This window comes from Molossus molossus, unplaced genomic scaffold, assembly GCF_014108415.1.
Source record: "Molossus molossus isolate mMolMol1 unplaced genomic scaffold, mMolMol1.p scaffold_m16_p_12, whole genome shotgun sequence".
In the NCBI taxonomy this organism is placed as follows: Eukaryota; Metazoa; Chordata; class Mammalia; order Chiroptera; family Molossidae; genus Molossus; species Molossus molossus.
In genome coordinates, this window is record NW_023425347.1 from 84,469,765 (window position 1) to 84,482,389 (window position 12,625).

At 39.0% G+C, this 12,625-nt stretch overlaps 1 protein-coding gene across 18 annotated transcripts in view; it reads right to left on the bottom strand.

Moving 5' to 3' along the window:
- Positions 1-12,625, bottom strand: part of EPB41 (erythrocyte membrane protein band 4.1) — a 185,429-nt gene that overhangs the window by 81,852 nt on the left and 90,952 nt on the right. For all 18 annotated transcript variants that reach the window (XM_036257112.1, XM_036257098.1, XM_036257113.1 and 15 more), the window contains one exon: positions 9,368-9,410. In XM_036257112.1, the coding sequence (XP_036113005.1) occupies positions 9,368-9,410 (43 nt within the window). The remainder of the gene's footprint in view (positions 1-9,367; positions 9,411-12,625) is intronic.

Genomic DNA, 12,625 nt, shown 5'->3' on the forward strand with positions numbered 1-12,625 from the left:
TCCCTCTCCTTTCCCCTCTCTCTCTAATATAACAATAAAGAAAAAAAATTTTTTAACTATAAAAATTTTTTTATAGATATATATATACACATCTATCTATCTATCTATCTATCTATCTATCTATCTATCTATCTATCTATCTCTCTCCTCAGGTAATGATTAAAAAGAAAAATCTGCCCAGCTGGTGTGGCTCAGTGGTTGAGCACTGACCCACACACCAAGAGGTCACCAATTCAATTCCTGGAGAGAGCACATGCCTGGGTTGCAGGCCTGATCTCCAGTAAGGGGCATGCAGGAGGCAGCCAATCAATGTTTCTCTCTCACATTGATGTTTCTATCTCTCTCTCTCCCTTCCTCTGTCTCTAAAAAATCAATAAAAACATATTAAAAGCTCTGGATGGTTTAGCTCAGTGGTTAGAGCGTCAGCCTGCGGCCCAGAGAGACCAGGGTTCGGTTTCCGCTAAGGTCATGTACCTTGGTTGCAGTTTGTCCCTGGCCCTCGTTGGGTCATGCGGGAGGCAGCCACTCGATGTGTCTCTTTCACTTTCACGTCCATGTTTCTCTCTCTCTCTCTTCTCTCTCTCCCTCCCACTCTATCTGAACAAAAAATGGAAGGATGTCCTCGAGTGAGGATAAAAAAAAAAAAGATTTGTGGGTTCGATTCAGCCAAGGGCATGTACCTCGGTTGCCGTTTGCTCCAAGCCCTGGTCACATATAAGTGCACAGATACATACATACATTAAATATATCTTCACTGCAACCTTGTTTGTAATAGCAAAGTATTGAGATTAACTCAAAATGTCCATCAATAGTACTGGTTATATATATTATGTTACTACTATATAATCATTTAAAACATTTTAATGAATGAAATATATATGTTGATTAAAAAAATACTCCAAATTTGTTACATAAAAAAAGATTGGTTGCATATTTATATTAAATACATATACATATTAAATATTTACATTAAAAATATATATTCAATACATATTTAAACACATACATGTAAATATATTTATATTAAAATACACATTTGTGTGCATGTGTGTCTATATACACTCAAAACATCTCTGGAAAGAACACAAGGAATCAAACTGAAAGGTCCTGGTCTGATTCCCAGTCAGGGCACATGCCTGGGTTGTGGGCCTGATCCCCAGTGGGGGGCATGCTGGAGGTGGCCAATCGATGTTCTCTCTCATTGGTGTTTCTATCTCTCTCTCCCTCTCACTTCTTCTCTATCTAAAATCAATAAAGAAAAAAAAATGACTGAGTTTTTTTCTTAGCAAATGATTTTTTTATAGCCAGAAAGATAATGTACTAGATATTTTTCTCTATTTATTATAAACTCTGTTTTAACTTTTCTTCCTAAAGACTACTCTTGTATAACCATCTGTTCCTGAGTAAAATTGAATATTAAAAGTATTTTTATTGAAAGGGGCTAGGAGTTATGTTTTGTTTTCTTTTTTTTGGGTACTCAATCTTTAAGGTTATAATATTCTTTTTTTAATTAATTTATTTTTATTACAGATGTTTCTCCTTTTTTCCCTACTGACACCCTCCTCCCCATCCCCTCCAACCTACCCCCAGTTTTGTTGTCCATGTCCATCGGTTATGCGTACATGCATATAAGTTCTGTGGTTTATCTCTTCCCTCCCTCCTCCCCACCTCCCTTATGAGGGTTGTCAGTCTGTATCCTACTTCCACATCCCTGGGTCTACCCTGTTCCTCAGACTGTTATGTTCATTATATGCCACAAATAAATGAGATCATGTGATATTTGTCTTTCTTTGCTTGGCTTGTTTCGCTTAGGATAATACTCTCCAGGCCCCTCCATGTCCTCTCAAAGGATAAGAGCTCTTTCTTCCTTACAACTGCATAGTATTCCATTGTGTACATGTACCATAGCTTTTTTATCCATTCATCTACTGATGGACACTTGGGCTGTTCCAGATCTTAGCTATTGTAAATAGTGCTGTTATGAACATGGGGGGTACATATATTCTTTCTGATTGGTGTTTCAGGCTTCTTAGGGTATATTGCTAGAAGTGGGATCACTGGGTGGAATGACAATTCAATTTTTAATTTTTTGAGGTAACACCACAGTGTTTTCCATAGTGGCTGCACCAGTCTGCATTCCCACCAGCAGTGCACTAGAGTCCCGTTTTCTCCACACCCTCGCCAACATTTGTTGTTTGATGATTTGTTGATGGTGGCCATTCTGACAGGTGTGAGGTGATACCTCATTGTTGTTTTAATTTGCATCTCTCTGATGGTTAGTGATGTTGAGCATTTCTTCATATGTCTCTTAGCCATTTGTATGCCCTGTTTGGAGAGGTGTCTATTTAGTTCCTCTACCCATTTTTTTTTCCTCGATATTTTGTTCAGATAGAGTGGGAGGAAGAGAGAGAGAGAGAAACATCGACGTGAAAGCGACACATCGAGTGGTTACCACCCACACGACCCAACCAGGGCCAGGGACAAACTGCAACCGAGGTACGTGCCCTTAGCGGGGACCGAACCCGGGTCTCTCCGGACCGCAGGTCGACGCTCTAACCGCTGAGCCAAACCGGCCAGGACTCTACCCATTTTTTAATTGGGTTCTTTGTCTTCCTTTTGTTGAGTTGTATGAGCACTCTATATATTTTGAAAATTAACCCTTATCTGATGTATCATTGGCAATTATGCTCTCCCATACAGTGGGTTCCCTTTCCATTTTGATGGTTGTTTCTTTTGTTGTGCAGAAGCTTTTTAATTTGATGTAGTCCCATGTGTTTATTTTTTCCTTTGTTTCTGTTGCCTTAGGTGATGTATCAGTGAAAATTCTGCTGCATATGAGGTCCAAAATTTTGTTGCCTACATCTTCTTCTAGGATTTTTATGGATCCACAAGTCACATTTAAGTCTATTATCCATTTTGAGTTTATTCTTGTGTAGGGTATAAGTTGATGGTCTAGTTACATTTTTTTTTGCATGCAGCTGTCCAATTTTCCCAACACCATTTATTAAAGAGGCTGTCTTTACTTCATTGTATGCTCTTGCCACCTTTGTCGAATATTAATTGAGCATAATGTCTTGGGTCAATTTCTGGGTTCTCTGTTCTGGTCCACTGGTCTATATGTCTGTTCTTGTGCCAGGACCAGTTTGTTTTGATTACAGTAGCTTTGTAGTATAACCTGATATCCGGTATTGTGATCCCACCTACTCTGTCCTTCTTTTACAAGATTGTTGTGGCTATTTGGGGTCATTTTTGGTTTCATATGAACTTTTGAAGTATTTGTTCTAGTTCTGTGAAATATGTCATTGGTATTTTGATGGGGATTACATTGAATCTATAGATTGCTTTGGGTAATATGGACATTTTAATGATGTTAATTCTTCCAATCCATGAATAAGGTATCTGCTTCCACTTTTTTATATCTTCCTCTATTTCTTTTTTCAATGTCCTGTAGTTTTCTGCAAATAGGTCCTTTACTTCTTTGGCTAAGTTTATTCCTAAGTATCTTAATTTTTTTGCTGCGATGGTAAATGGGATTGTTTTTTCAGTTTCTCTTTCTGTGAGTTCATCATTGGTGTATAAGAATGCCATCAGCCCTGGCCGGTTTGGCTCAGCGGTTAGAGCATCAGCCTGCGGTCCAGAGAGACCCGTGTTCAGTTCCTGCTAAGGACACGTACCTGGTTGCAGTTTGTCCTGGCCCTGGTTGGGTCATGTGGGTGGCAACCACTCGATGTGTCCCTTTCTTTTTTTTTTCTCCTCACCAGAGGACACTTTTCCATTTTTTGTTCAGGTAGAGTGGGAGGGAGAGAGAGAAACAGAGAGAGAGATAGAGAAACATCGATACGAAAGGAACACATCGAGTGGCTGCCACCCGCACGACCGACCAGGGCCGGGGACAAACTGCAACCGAGGTATGCACCCCTAGCGGGAACCAAACACGGGTCTCTCAAGACCGCAGGCTGACGCTCTAACCGCTGAGCCAAACCGGCCAGGGCTCGATGTGTCCCTTTCATGTCGATGTTTCTCTCTTTCTCTCTCTCTCTCTCTCTCTCTCTCTCTCCCCCTCCCACTCTATCTGAACAAAAAATGGAAAAATGTCCTCGAGTAAGGATAAAAGAAAAAAAAAGAATACCGTCAATTTTTTGACGTTAATTTTGTACCCTGCTACTTTGCCAAATTCATTTATTAATTCTAGTAGATTTCTGATGAAGTCTTTAGGGTTTTCTGCGTATAATATCATGTCATCCGCGAATAATGACAGTTTCTCTTCCTCCTTTTCAATTTGAATCTCTTTTATTTTTTCTTCATGTCTTATTGCTGTGGCTAAGACTTCCAGTACTATGATAAATAAGAGTGGTGAAAGTGGGCATGCCTGTCTTGTTCCTGTTCTTAAGGGAAATGTTTTTAGTTTTTGCCCATTGAGTATGATATTGGCTGTAGGTCTTTCATATATAACCTTTATTATGTTGAGATATGATCCCTCTATTTCCACACTGCTGAGCGTTTTCATCAGAAATGAGTGCTGGATTTTGTTGAATGTTTTTTCAGCATCTATTGATATGATCATGTGGTTTTTATCTTTCATTTTGTTTATGTGGTGTATCACATTTATTGATTTGCGAATATTGTACCAGCCTTGCAACCCTGGGATGAATCCCACCATGAATCATGGTGAATAATTTTGATGTATTGCTGGCTCCAATTTGCTAGTATTTTGTTAAGGATTTTGGCATCTATGTTCATCAGAGGTATTGGCCTGTAGTTGTCTTTCTTTGTAGTGTCTTTTTCTGGTTTTGGAATTAGAATTATGCTGGCCTCATAAAACGACTTTGGAAGTATTCCTTCTTGAATTTTTTGAAATAGTTTGAGGAGAATGGGTGTTAGTTCTTCTTTGAATGTTCGGTAAAACTACCCCGTGAAGCCATCTGGGCCTGAGCTTTCATTTGCTGGGAGAATTGATTACATCTTCAATTTTCTTAGTTGTTATTGGTCTGTTCAAGTTTTCTATCTCTTCCCGGTCCAGTTTTGGGAGACTATGTGTTTCTAAAAATTTGTCCATTTCGCTTAGATTGTCAAATTTGTTGCCACATAATTGTTCATAGCATTTGTTAACAATCCTTTGTATTTCTGTGGTGTCAGTTGTTCCTTCTCTTTCATTTCTGATTTTGTGTATTTGGGTTCTCTCTTTATTTCTTGGTGAGTCTAGCTAAGGGTCCATCAATCTTGTTTATCTTTTTAAAAAAACAGCTCTTTGCCCTGGCCGGTTTGGCTCAGCGGTTAGAGCGTCGGCCTGCAGTCCTGAGAGACCCAGGTTCGGTTCCCACTAAGGGCGCATACCTCGGTTGCAGTTTGTCCCCGGCCCTGGTCGGTTGTGTGGGTGGCAGCCACTCGATGTGTTCCTTTCACATCGATGTTTCTCTCTCTCTCTCTGTTCCTCTCTCTCCCTCCCACTCTACCTGAACAAAAAGTGGAAAAATATCCTCAGGTGAGGATGAAAAAAAAAAACAGCTCTTTGTTTCATTGATCGTTTGAATTGGTTTTTGGTTGGTTTTTTTTTGTCTCTATGTCATTTATTTCTTCTCTGATCTTTACTATTTCCTTCCTTCTACCTGCTCTGGGGTTTTCTTTTTGTTTGCTTTCTAGTTCTTTTAAGTTGTGAGGTTAGTCTATTGGAAATTGTTCTTGCTTCTTGAGGTAGACCTGTAGTGCTATGAACTTCTCTCTCAGAACAGCTTTCACTGCATCCCACATATTTTGTGTTATGTGTTCATTTTCATTGGTTTCCAGGAAGTTTTTAATTTCTTCCTTGATCTCCTCGGTAACCCATTCACTGTTTAATAACATTCTATTTAGCTTCCATGTGTTCAAATGTCTTTGCATATTCTTGTTGCAATTTATTTCTAGTTTCATGCCATTGTGATCTGAGAAGATGCTTGATATTATTTCAATCTTCTTGAACTTGTAGAGACTTAGTTTGTGCCCTAACATGTGGTCTATCTTTGAGAATGTCCCATGTGCACTTGAGAAGAATGTGAATTCTGTAGTTTTGGGGTGTAATTCTCTGTAGATATCTATTAAATCCATTTGGTCTAGTGCTTCATTTAGAGTCTCTGTTTCCTTGATAATTTTTTGTCTAGAGGATCTAACCAGTGATGTCAGAGGATGTTGAAGTCTCCTGCTATGATTGTATTGCTGTCAATTCCTCCTCTGAAGTCCTCCAGAAGATTTTAAATATATTTTAATGCTCCTCTATTGGGTGCATATGTTTACCAAGGTTTTAGCTTTCTGTTAGATAGATCCTTTCAATATTATGTAGTGACCTTCTTTGTCTCTAGTTATGGCCTTCATCTTGAAATATACTTTATCAGATATCAGTATTACTACCCCAGCTTTTTTTTCCTTTATGTTTGCTTGGAAGTTTTTTTTCCATCCCTTCACTTTCAACCTATGTGAGTCTTTCATTGTGAGGTGGGTCTCTTGTAAACAACATATATATGAGTCATGCTTTCTTATCCAATCAGCTACTCTGTGTCTTTTTATCTGAGCATTCAATCCATTTACATTTAAGGTGATTATTGATATGTAGTTATTTATTACCATTTTTGTTTAGTGTGGTTATATTTTTCTTATTATTTCTTCTACTAATTATAGCAGTCCTTTTAACATTTCTTGCAATGCTGGTTTGGTGTTAATGTATTCCCTTAGCCTTATTTTTGGTCTGGGAAGCTCTTTATTTGACCTTCTATTTTGAATGATAGCCTTGCTGGATAGAGTAGTCTTGGATTCAGATCCTTGTTTTTCATGAGCTTGATTACTTCATGCCATTCCCTTCTGGCCTGTAGTGTTTCTGTTGAGAAGTCAGCTGAGAGCCTTATGGGGGTTCTTTTGTAGGTAATCTGTTGCTTATCTCTTGCTGCCTTTAGGATTCTCTCTGTCTTTAACTTTTGGCATTTTAATTACTATGTGTCTTGATGTGGGCCTGTTTGTGTTCTTCTTACTTGGGGCTCTCCATGCTTCTTGAACTTGAATGCCTTCTTCCTTCACCAAATTAGGGAAGTTTTCTGTCACTATTTCTTCAAATACATTCTCTAACCTTTGCTCATTTTCTTCTTCGGGGACTCCTATTATGCAAATAATATTACGTTTCCAGTTGTCCCACAGTTCTCTTAAGCTATCTTCCTGTTTCATAATTGTTTTTTTCTTTTGGTTTTCTGATTGGTTGATTTTTTTCTACCCTGTTTTCTAATTCACTGATCCGGTCCTCAGCTTCCTCTACTCTGCTGTTTAGTCCTTCCAATGCGTTCTTTATTTCTGCTATGTCATTATTCACTTCTTCTTGGTGGTTTTTCATTTCCAATTGGTTGATTTTCAATGTTTCTATGTCTTTACTCATGGTGTTGATGTCCTTACTCATGCTGTTGAGCTTCCTCAAGATCATGGTTCTGAATTCCACCTGTGATAACTTGCTTAACTGCATTTCATTTATCTCATCTTCAGTAGAGGTCTCTTGTTCTTTCATTTGGCATCTGTTTTTTTTTGTTTCACCATTTTGACTATCTCAGTGGGTTTTGGAACCTGCCAAATTTTCCGTGGGTGTTGGTGTTCTGCTGTTTGTGGCTCCCTCTACTGGGTTTGGATGAGCGTGGGAGGACCCACGTTAAACACCACTGTCAAGTCTTACTTTCCTAGGTAGATTTGCAAGCCCAGGAAAGGTTCAGTTATCCTCTAGCTTTTTGCCTGGAGGCTATTTGTCGTGGTTACTTGAAGAGCCTTGGGTTCCCAGTTAAATGAAAAACTCCCTCAGGTGTTCAGAGTAAGAGGATTTCCTGAGGGTGGGGCAAGTGCTGGTTGTTAATAAGCTTCAATTTGCATTTCAGTGACCCACCTGGGTGGGGCTGAATCTCTGAGGGAGGGGCCACCGCCTCTCCTCAGAGCCCTGGGAAGGAGTAAGATGGCCACCGTCCTGTGTGGCCGCAACTCAGCAAAAGCTCTGAGTGCCCTCCAAATCCCAAGTGTCCCCACACAGTTCCAGTCCAGTTCGCCCTCCCTCTGCCAGAGTCCAATGTGAGTGGCTGTGGCTATTTTAGCGCTCTGTCCCAGCCCTCTGCACTATGGAGCAGGCTTGGAATTTTAACTGCAAGGGCGCTGCTCACAGCTAAGACCGCTGTTCGTGGGTTCCCAGCCCCCATCTCGTGCCTCTGTAATCCTACCAGGATTGATTCAGTGTCCTGGTTATATGGTCTTCGCCAGCTGCTTTTCTGTTGCTTTTTCCAAATGATTTGTCTTTATTTTAGTTGTAATTCCAGTTTGGTCCCGGGAAATGGTCTTTGTAGCTTCCATTCACTCTGCCGCTATTTTGGAATCCTTAGGAGTTATGTTTTTCTTGTGATGTTTCAAATATGCTGAATATTTTTTACTGACTTGCATTTTTAAAACTAGATTTTATAGGCTGGGAGCAAATATGGAGAGTTGCCCATTCAAAGGAGTATTTTATTTCTCTGTTTTAAGAAATATAAATTATAAATAGGATCTAAAGGAAAACATTTCACCATAATAGAAGTGTTTTCTCTTAAGAAACAAAAAATAAAATTTGTTTTCAGGTGATAAAAAGTTAAAAATTACTAATCATGATGAATAACATCTTTGCAGTTCCTAGAAGTTCCCTCAAAATAAAATAAACTAAAAGGACACCTAGTCATAAATGGGAGGGAGGGGAAGAGAAAGTCTCTACCCTTTATCCAGCCCATTTGGGCCTGGGCATAGAAAATATTAATCTATATTTTTTTACCTAGAAATATCTATTCCCAGACACTAGTAAGAGCAGTGTGTGCAGCAGTAATATATTCTAGAAGGTTTGAAAGCCACAATGTCAAAAGGGTCATTGGCAAGGAATTCTTATTATCTATTCTTATACTTCAATTTGGAAGAGAAATGTTGAAAACACACAAAAAGAACTATAAAGAGGAAAACATAAAGATGGTTAGAATGCAATAGTCCAGAACAATTCAAAAGGAATAGAATCAGGCAGGCTACTACAGTTTCAAAAACTATCCTTTTGCGAACTAACTCCTATATCCTTTTTCTCTTTTCATCTTTGTTCTTTTCCACCTTCGTTTCTCTCAACAGTTCTTATATTTCCCAACTTTGCCTAGTTGTAAAAAAAAATCATCAAGATCTGACCTACATCTCAACAGTGTCCACACTGCTGTATCTTTCTATTACGGAATCTCCTCCTTCCAGGGGAAAGCTTTGTTTCAATTTCAAAGCCACCTGCTATAGTCAGGATTCTAAAGTGACTCAGCTAGAAAATGGTTGGCAATCCTCTGACCTACTAAAAGAAAGAACTATAAGAAAGGCAATATTTACTTACCACGAACCTGCTTTTTTATTTCTTTGGCAGAGTCCAGCCATGTCTGTAAAAAGAAGAAAAGGCATTCACACAGATTTCCAAAATATAAACAAGAGAGTACCTACCGGAAGCAGGATTACTGACCATCTTGAAATAGTGCCTCTAGGTCAACCCACATTTCCAATATTCTTTGTATTAATTTCACATAGTATAGTAATTTTGAGCAAAGAAATAGGGAGCCTGACAGTTGGGCTGGAATCCTAGCTCCACTACTTCCTGGCTGAGTGTCTTTAGGCATCTCCATACCTCAGTTTCCTCATCTATAAAATGAGATATTAGTAGCAGTACCTATCTCGGAGTTACTGTGAAAATTAAACAAATTAATAGATGTAAAGTTCTTAGCAAACAATAAAAGCTAAAAAAGCACTTGTTATTTTCACTACACTGTAAAGACTAGTAGAGAGGTATAACCAGGATTATTGTCATCACCCAGACCTTATTTTTTCCTCCAACTCTGACCTCCGGTATCATTCAGCTTTTCTATGTCAGCACAGCATCTGATACTCAGTTAGTGTTTACTGAATGACTATTTTGTTTCCCCTGAACTACTGTTGTCCACACTAATCTCCTCCTTTACTGTTCTCCAAACCCACTTAGAATCTGTACACCACTGTGGTGGACCATGCAAAATAATGGTACTTGAAAAGAGTCTCACCCTTAACATCTTTCATTTCTAAACTGAATTGCTTAAAAGATTTTATTGACATAAAGATACATACAGCCCTGGCCGGTTTGGCTCAGCGGTTAGAGCGTCGGCCTGCGGTCCTGAGAGACCCGGGTTCGGTTCCCGCTAAGGGCATGTACTTCGGTTGCAGTTTGTCCCCGGCTCTGGTCAGTCATGCGGGTGGCAGCCACTCGATGTGTTCCTTTCACATCGATGTTTCTCTCTCTCTCTCTGTTCCTCTCTCTCCCTCCCACTCTACCTGAACAAAAAAAAAAAAGGAAAAATGTCCTTGGCTGAGGATAAAAAAAAAAAAAAGATACATACAGAAAAGTACATAAAACTTAAGTATACAGATCAATAAATTATCAAAGCAAACTTATTACCAGCATCCCAGGAGCTCCTTCTGTACCTCTTCCTAATTCCTTCCCATCTCCTCCTCTAAAAAGTTTAAAATTGAATTTTAGTGGTATTTAGACAAGAGGAGTAAGGTACCCCCTCTCTTTACCCTCTACCAACAAGAGCAAAGCAAGGGTGACCCAAGGAATGAGTTTGAACGCCATAATCTTATATTTAATTGTATACCACTTTAACTGTTATATAAAGATAGTCACTACAGCCCTGGTCGGTTTGGCTCAACAGTTAGAGCATTGGCCCTTAGACCAAAGAGTGGTGGGTTCGATTTCAGTCAAGGGCATGTACCTCAGTTACGGTTTAGTCCCTGGCCCTGGTCAGGGTCATGCCGGAGGCAACCAATCAGTGTGTCTCTCTCACATCAATGTTTCTCTCTCTCTCTCCCTTGCTCTCTCTCTCTCCCTTCCTCTCTTTCTCTAAAAAAACAAAACCCATATTTTAAAATAGAGTGATATAAATCATAAATTTGAGGAAGCATGACTATAGACAGGGAGACCAAATAAGAGGTGGTTGTTGAGAATGAAATGATAATTGTGGTCCAGAACAGAATAATGATTAGGGATACTGGTTTTGAAGTCAGATAGTCTTGAGTTCTAATCCTACCTCAACATCGCCACCATTTACTAGTAATGTAACCTTATATAACACAATCTTTCTGAGTCTCAATTTTCTCATCTATACAATTGGGATAAAACCACCTTCCTCACAGTTACTGTGGATTAAATTATTTGATGTATATAAAAAAACATAAGCCAGTACTAAATAAATTATACTGATATCGATAACCAAAAAAGCCTAATGGGATAAAGTCTATGGGACAGAGAAGAAAGATATTTAGGAGCTAAAATAGTCAGGATTTATGACAGAGTTGGTAAGATACAATGGTAAAGGATAATTCCCAAGTTGCTGGCTTGGGCAACTGCTGGATATGGGAACAGGAAATTCCCACATCTGAAATAGGAAATGAAGAAAAAGAAATAAATTTTCAAAAAGAAGAAAAAGATAGCCCTGGCTAGTTTGGCTCAGTGGTTAGAGTGTCGGCCCGTGGACCAATGAGTAACGGGTTCGATTCTGGTCAAGGGCATGTACCTCAGTTGCAATTCGTCCCTGGCCCTGGTTGGGTTTCTACCAGAGGCAGCCACTCCATGTGTCCCTTTCACGTCAATGTTTCTCTCTCTCTCTCTTCTTTTCTCTTCCTCTCACTCTATCTGAACAAAAAAATGCCCTAAGGTGAGAATAAAAAAAGAAATTTTATTTTAAATAAAAAAGAAGAAAAAGATTGAAAAAAATTTGAAACAACATAAATGTCTCCCTATCAAGAGTTTATTTTACGAATTATAACATTTTAAAGAGAATTTAAGTTTGTGCATAAAAAAACTGCATTCCTTCTTGAGCTTAAAAAATGTTTCAGCCCTGGCTGGTTTGGCTTAGTGGTTAGAGCATCGGCCTGCAGACCGGAGAGTCCTGGGTTCAGTTCCCGCTAAGGGCACGTACCTTGGTTGCTGTTTGTCCCTGACCCCTGTTGGGGTTGTGTGGGTGGTAACCATTCAATGTGTCTCTCTCACATCGATGTTTCTCTCTCTCTCTTCCTCCCTCACTCCTTCCAGCTCTAACAGAAGATAAATGCAAAAATGTCCTCAGGTGAGGATTAAATAAAATGTTTCAAAATAATACAGAGATGAACAGTAGCAATATCTTGATATAGATAGATCTCCATTCACTCAACTGAATAATTTCAGGTTTCACATGTCCTCTCCTGTTTCAAGATACCTTCTCATATATTGTTCTGGTCACTTGGAATACTCTATCCACATTTCTTCATCTGTAAGATTCCTAACTATCTCTTATAATTTAGATCTTATGTTGCCTTCTACAGAAAACCGGTTCTATGTTGGTATCCATCTTACTAATGTCTCCTAGTCAGTCTGGGAGTTTCCTGAGAAAGAGACCATGTCTTTTATAGCTATGCCCAGCACAAAGCAGATGCTAAGATGCTATCTACTTAATAATGTTTGATAAATGAAAGAATGAAGAATGCTACTGAAATAAATCAGGAGAGCAATGATAAAGTTTTAACTAAGGGATGAAATTTAAGGATATAAAACAATAGTAACTTCCCCTATCTTTTGTAGCAATTATAACCT